Source organism: Vombatus ursinus, unplaced genomic scaffold (genome assembly GCF_900497805.2).
Source record: "Vombatus ursinus unplaced genomic scaffold, bare-nosed wombat genome assembly UNPS02013229.1, whole genome shotgun sequence".
NCBI lineage: Eukaryota > Metazoa > Chordata > Mammalia > Diprotodontia > Vombatidae > Vombatus > Vombatus ursinus.
The window spans coordinates 425-7,519 of NW_020953007.1; the positions used below are offsets into that span (position 1 = coordinate 425).

At 38.5% G+C, this 7,095-nt stretch overlaps 1 protein-coding gene across 1 annotated transcript; it reads right to left on the bottom strand.

Moving 5' to 3' along the window:
• Window positions 1-216: 216 nt before the first annotated feature.
• Window positions 217-6,970, bottom strand: LOC114040481 (protein diaphanous homolog 1-like; the record flags this gene model as incomplete). The annotated part of the gene is made up of 7 exons (XM_027858600.1): window positions 6,516-6,970; window positions 2,718-2,819; window positions 2,124-2,363; window positions 1,859-1,988; window positions 844-968; window positions 463-627; window positions 217-352 (listed from the first exon to the last, which is right to left on the bottom strand). Coding segments are annotated over exons 1-7 (970 nt in total), but the record flags the coding sequence as incomplete, so codon positions are not given.
• Between the last annotated feature and the right edge of the window lie 125 nt (window positions 6,971-7,095).

Consider the following 7,095-nt stretch of genomic DNA (forward strand, 5'->3'; position numbering starts at 1 on the left):
GATAAGGTATAAAGAAAAAAAATAAAAAACAGAGGAAAAAACTGAAAATCTAGCAGAGAAAATTAGAGCAAACACAAACTTGATCTAAGGAACTGTGCCAAAAGCTCACTTATTAAAAATCCAGCTCAGAAATCAGCCATTTTCTCTGCCCAAACTGCAGCTCCTGAACATCCTCCCTGTTTCTCCCCCTCCCTATTCCTTGTTCTCCCTTCATACCTGCATTCATATCTATCAGCTGCTCTCTCTTCTGCTGCTTCTCTAATCGTTCTTTCTCCGCCTTTTCTTTGGCTAACTTTGCTCGACGCATCTTTTCCTCTGTCTCCCGTCGCTTCTGGTTCTCCTTGACTGCTTGCTATGAATAAAAAAACATAACAATCAAGCAAACTGAGCTAATCTCTGGGAGGAAACCCCCCCCCCCCCCCCCAGGTCTTCTTGGTTTGGAGGCAAAGATTGCTTGCTTACCAGAAACATATTCCTGAAATTGTTTAAGTCCATGAAGAATTCTTCCACAGTCACTTTCTTGGGATCGAAGAGGAAGTAATCTCCTAGTTCCTTAAAGAGGGTTTCCATGTTAGAATGCATCATCCGCAGCTTGTTATATTGTTCCTGGGCATCCTTTACAAAGCTGTGAGGGCAAGGAGTTAAGGACCCGGACCAAGAAACTAATAGTCTTGCTTCTTTAGACTCTTCAATTACACGCTCCCAGAGTACAGTGCATGAAGTAGTAGACTCTAAAGCCATCTCACTAAAGTGTGTTCCATACTCCTACTCCTGAGCCCCATAGATTTCTCCCATTTATTCCCCTTTGCGGTTTCCCCCTCTTCACACTCCTTGAAAGGATATGCTCATTTTCTCCACAAACTTGTCTTTTTCATCAGTGGCAGCTGGGAAGTTCTGAACATCTCGTTCTACATCTGAAATCTGCTTCTTCATTAGATCCAGGTTCTTCTGTAAATTCTCAGCAGAGACTGCATGAGATGGATGGGTTAACAATGAACTTATAGCTTCAATGAAAAATGAACTTACAGCCCTGAAAGGATCTTAGCCTAGGACAGCAGCTCTTCAAGTCAGTGGGTTTCCCCTTCCTAACTGCTTCAGGTACTCGATTACATTTAACTGAGCACTTCTTAATATCTGACCTGACATACCTTTCAATTGCTCTCTACTGTGTACAAGTCTTATCTCTCCATTAAGACTCTAAGCTTCTATCTTGATCACCAGAATTCTGTCATGAATTTATGTGGCAAATCTCAATACCTACAGTGCTAGAGAAATCAGAAATGGTCCATAAATACATGTTTAACTGAATGAACTGAGCTCCTGCCCCTTGGGCCCTGCGGTCTCGGCCCTATGCCTGTTAGTGGAATGGGATTTAGGAGCAGGGAGACTTGCATAGAGACATATAGCTAGGATAAGTGCTACCTATAATATATTGGATTACTTCCACTCTCAGAGAAAATGAGTGGTAGAATAGCTTTTTCTTCAGCAAAAGGCTATATTCTCTCTGCCTTCTTCCCAGATAGTGATGTCTTAATTTCTGCCAAGAAAGTCTATGTTTTCTGAATGGGAAAACCAAGAGAGTTGAGGTCTTAGACTAAAAACAAGTGTTTTCCCCCCACATGACTTTCTTTTCACTGTGCTGCTAAATATTCTCCTCAATTTTATATACATAAGCTCCACTCCACTTTATATTTTCCCTATGGACTCATGTCCCCTCAACATCACCCCTAGACCCAAATATATTCATTAGCTTGGGACTTAATGCATTCTACAACCAAGTAATATCTACTTCCCTCTCCAAGCAGATACTTGCCAGCCCCCTGTGCCACCTTATAGTCTCTCCCCAGACTGTCCTCACCTCTGCTAGCCTTCTCTACATGGGTTAACTCATCAGGGAACTTGAGGACCTCAGGGTAGCTGTTCTCACACATTTCAGCCAAGAAATGCAGTAGTGTCATCTTCTGATCAGTGGACTTGGTGTCACGAAGCTGAGAAGAAGAATATCTATGAGCAGGGGAATGGATCTGAGACCAAAACCACTCTCAGCAGATTGTAGCTCCTACTATTTGGCCCAAAGGGCTAGACACCTGTCCTGGTCTCTCTGTTCTGACTCCCATTCTCACCTTGCAGAGGAAGCTAATGTTGAAGCCAAAGGCACCAGCATTCCTAGAGCCAGCATTCATGTAGTTGCCCACGAGCAGGGTTATTTCCAAGAGGCCAGAAAAGCTCTCACTCTTTCGTACCTCTTCACAAGCAGCTGTTACAGAAACAATCTCTGGCTTGATATTTTCTACCTGCTCGTTGAACTGCAGCTTGAAGAGAATGGCATTGAGTCGGGGTCGAAGGCGGGGCACGGTGCCCATCTGGTGGAAAGGACAAAGGGGGCTAGTGAAAAAAGCCAGGCAAAGAAATATAGCAGAGAGGAGGTGGGGATAAGGGAGACAGGCTTCAAATCCATTGATCATGAAAAGAATCCCAAAGAAGAGTAAGGAAAAAAGTACTAAGTCCAGGTTTGAGACACAGCAAAGCTAAGAGGAGGGAGAGAATGAAATGGTCACTCTCAATGGATGAGTGTGTGTGTGTGTGTGTGTGTGTGTGTGTGTGTGTGTGTGTGTGTGTGTGTGTGTGTGTGTGTGTGTGTGTAGGTGGACAGATATCTATAGACAGAAAGCTTCTCCCCATGGGATAAAGAGCCCATTGCTTTAGGCCTCACTCACCACTACACCAAACTGTTCTGACTCAGCCAGATCATCATATTCATTCTTTAGTTCTGACAGCATCTTTAGCTGCTCTGGCTCTGGCATCTGCTTAATGAGATTCTGAAAGAAAGAAAAAAAGAGAGAAGGAAAGAGAGAGGGAGAGAAGGTAGGGAAAGGGGGTAGAGAGAAATGGGGAAGGGGGGAAAGAGAGGGAGAGAAGGGAGGGAAAAGCCGGGGGAGGAGGGATGTTTAGTCTGCTTCATTTTGGCTGAGCCTCTCTCTTAAACTGTCCTACAGATCCTATTCAATGTTCAATTAACTAGAGGGCAGACTGCCTGCCTAATGAGAGAGTTCATAAGAAATACTCTAAAATAGTAATACCCTTTAAAAAAAAACTATTATCAAGTTGGATTTATACTAAGGATGCAGATAGTTCAACATTAAAAAATAATTGGCATAACAAAATGTCAATAATAAAAACAAACCAGGAAAAATAAAAATAAAAACAAAACCAGGAAAAGACAATAGATGCACAAAAAGCCTTCAATAAAATTCAATACTCACTTATGATAAAAAAAAAAAAAATAGGCAGGGAAATAACAAAAAACTTACCAGAAACCAAGAGCTAACATTATTTATAATGAAGTAGAATGAAAACAGGATGTCCCCACTTGCATTATTTTTTTTTTTTTACAAGTTTTAGGACTGTTATCAATAGTAATAAAATAAAAAAGGAAATTAGAATTTAAAAAGGGGGTATGATAGGATGACTTACTTAAAAAATTCAAGAGACAACAAAAAAAAAACAGCTTCACCAAGATGGCAGGATAAAAAAATAACCACACAAAATTATTAATATTCCTAAATAAAACTACTAACCAAGAAAAGTTATAAAATAAAGATCATTTAAAATGTACTAAATATTTGAGAATTAATTTATCTAGCCATATGAAGTACTTTTTGCTTATTAAAAAAAAAAAAAAGAACTAAACAACTGGAAAGGTACTTAATGTGAAGTACTGGAACTGTGATTTCACCAGAGTGGAGAGGGCTCCAGGAGAGGAATGCCCTCTACAAAAGCAGTTGCACACCTTCTCTGCAACTTAAAGTTTTATAGGGTTGGTTAGGGCCCTGAGAGGTTAAATGACTTGCTCACAATAACAGTTAGTATGTACCAGAGGCAGGACTTGAATCCAGGTCTTCCTGGCTCCAAGGCCAGTTCTCTCTACTGAAAGATTCTGCTTCTTCTATGTTAATATAGAAGAGAGGGGGAGAAACACTCAAATTTATTTGTAGATTTAATACCAACTAAAATATCAATTAAATAAGAAAACTTAAATGGAAGAACCCAAGATAAAGGATATCAAGGAAAATAATAAAACAAAATAGAAAGTGAATTAGCACCACCAAATTTCCACTTATACTATGAAACAATAATTATCAAAACAATCTCATACTGGGTATAAACAGAAAAAAACAGATCCCTGAAAAAGATCAGAAAAACAAGATTCAGAACCAAATGCATACAACTGTCTAGTATTCAATAAGTCCAAGAACACAAATCACTGGGGAATGAATTCATTATTCAACAAAAACTGCTTGGAAAAATTAATTGCAATTTGTGGGAAAATGGCAACAAATTAGTACCTTATACCATAAGAAATTCCAAGTGGATAAATAATTTAATTACAAAATGTCATACTATAAAAAATTAAAGCACCTATAACCATACATTGTGCAACTGTGTACAGCAAAAAAAAAAATAATCAGTCATGACTCAAAAGGAAATTATAAGGTACAAAAAGAGACAAATTTGACTCTTTAAAAAAAAAGATTCTGCACAACTCAAAACGCTGCATCTAGAAGAAGCAGGAAATATATAGACTGGGAAAAGTCTTGCATTAAACTTTATGATAAAAGATGTTATCTTTTGTCCTATTGATGCTGATACTAAGATCACTGCAGAAAGGGGAAAAAAAGACCTGGCTACACAGAAATATTCCTACAAGTATCATTTGTAACAGCAAAAAACTGAAAACAAACTTTGAATCTACAATATGTGGGGAATGTTTGAATAAACTTTGGTATACGAATGTACACTGTAACAAAATTTTCAAAACACATTTAATTGTCTTTCATTTTTACATCAGTCATTTCAATCTCATCCCCAACCCCAAATTGAACCCTAGGCATAGTGGAGAGAGCACTGAACCTGGAGTCAGAAGACCTGAACTCAAATTTGGCCTCCATACTTTAACTAGCTATATGACTCTGGGCAAGTCACTTAGTCTGCCTCAGTTTCCTCATCTGTAAAATGTCAGCAGCCATCTCCCAAGGTTGTTGTGAGGATCAAATGACAATTATTGGAAAGTGCTTAGCATAGTGCCTGGCCCATAGTTGGACAGATATACATATGCATGCATATACACTTGTGTATGCATACATACATGTGTGTTAGCTATCATTAGTCCCATTTTCTACCAGCTCCACTGCTTTTAGACTTCTCTAGAACTCTCTATCACGCCGTGGTAGGTACCATTCCTCTCCGGTCCCACTTTTCAGCTTCTTTTTGTGGGTTGTGTTCCCCCATTAGATTATAACCTCCTTGAGGGCAAGGACTGTCTATGTTTTTATTTGCATTTGTATCCCCAGCATAATGGCCTGGAACTAGGTGCTTCCTAAATACTTACTCACTGATAAAGAGCACTCTGCCTGGAGTAAGGAAGAACTGAATTCAAATCTGCACTAGGCACTTACTACCTGTGTAACCCCGGGCAAATTACATGACCGCTGCCTGCCTCAGTTTCCTCAACTGTAAAATGGGGATAATAACAGCACCTACCTTACAGAGTTGTTGTTTGGATCAAATGAGATATTTGTAAAGAGTTTTGGCACAATGTCTGGCACACTGTGGGTGTTTAACAAATGCTTATTTCCTCTCTACCTTCCTTCCAACAAAGAAAAACAATTAAGCAAAAACACGACAGTGACCATACCTGACGATATATGAAAATTCTTTCCTAGCTGTCATAAGGAGTTATGTTTCATTATCTGTAAGTTTCACTGATTCTTAAAAGTTTTTCATAGTTTGACTTCCTATTAGGGATTTTAAATTTATATTAGTGCAATAACTGAATGTTTTTCTCTTGGTTCTGTTTATTTCTCTTTGTATCAGTTTATACACCGAGTCTCAGAATTCTCTGAATTCCTCAATCATTTTTTTAATATAATTCAGTATTATTACTCTATGGCAGATAACAAATATAAAGGATGCAAAGAAAATATAGGAAGACTTATCTGAACCAATGCATAGTAAAGAAAGCAGAAACAAAACAACAGTATATATACCCAGTGCCTTCATCTACATAAAGAAAAACAACATTAAACAACAAAAAAATTAATGTTGACCACACTGGAATTTTAAGTTGATAAAAAATATTCTCTTTTAACAATCAGAGTAGTACATAGTTACATGTACAATCATTTTTGTACTGTTTTGCTTTTGTATTTTCTTTTTTGCTCCTGTTCACATATTTCTTTCTTTCTTTCTTTCTTTTTTTTTGGTGAGGCAATTGGGGTTAAGTGACTTGCCCAGGGTCACACAGCTAGTAAGTTTCAAGTGTCTGAGATTAGATTTGAACCCAGGTCCTCCTGACTCCAAGGCTGGAGCTCTATCCACTGCGCCACCTAGCTGCCCCTCTTGTTCACATATTTCAATGCTACTACTGATCAATAGGCACGAAAATAAAATTATTCAAAATTAAAATAAATTCACCAGACGAGACCAATACAGTTAAACTATCTTGTCTTACTCACCTGCACCATAGATTCTGTTAGAACAGCCTCATTCACCTCCAAGATGACAGTTTTGATCTCCTGATAGGGCATACGAAAAGAACCCAGGAAGATTGCTGCCAGAAAATGAGAAACAAAATGTTCCTTCCATTCTCTTTCAATCTATTCTACATACTGCTGCTGGTATATTTTTTGTTTATTTTTACAACTGTTTTATTAAGTAACCAGTTTATAAAGTCAAACCAGTGCAGTGACTTATTGGGAGAATATGAATTTCCCTCAGTCACATCTTGATCCGCAGCATACAAAGGGCAAGGCAGTACATTAAACACAACACAAATCTCAACAGGGCTTGGTTTAAGTACAACACCCTTGCTCCCATTTGCCCTTTTTATTCCACAGCTTTAAATAACATGTCCGTGGGCTAGAGTCCCCATCCAAGCAGGTGAGATAGAGGTTCTGTGGTTTCCATCTAACATCATAAGTACCCTCTTCCCCATCCCCACTAATCTACTCAAAATACGTGGATTCAACTCCATAAAAATGCTATTAGAAAAAAAAAAAGTGCTATTAGAGGGGGAAAGAAGGCCTCATGGAACTT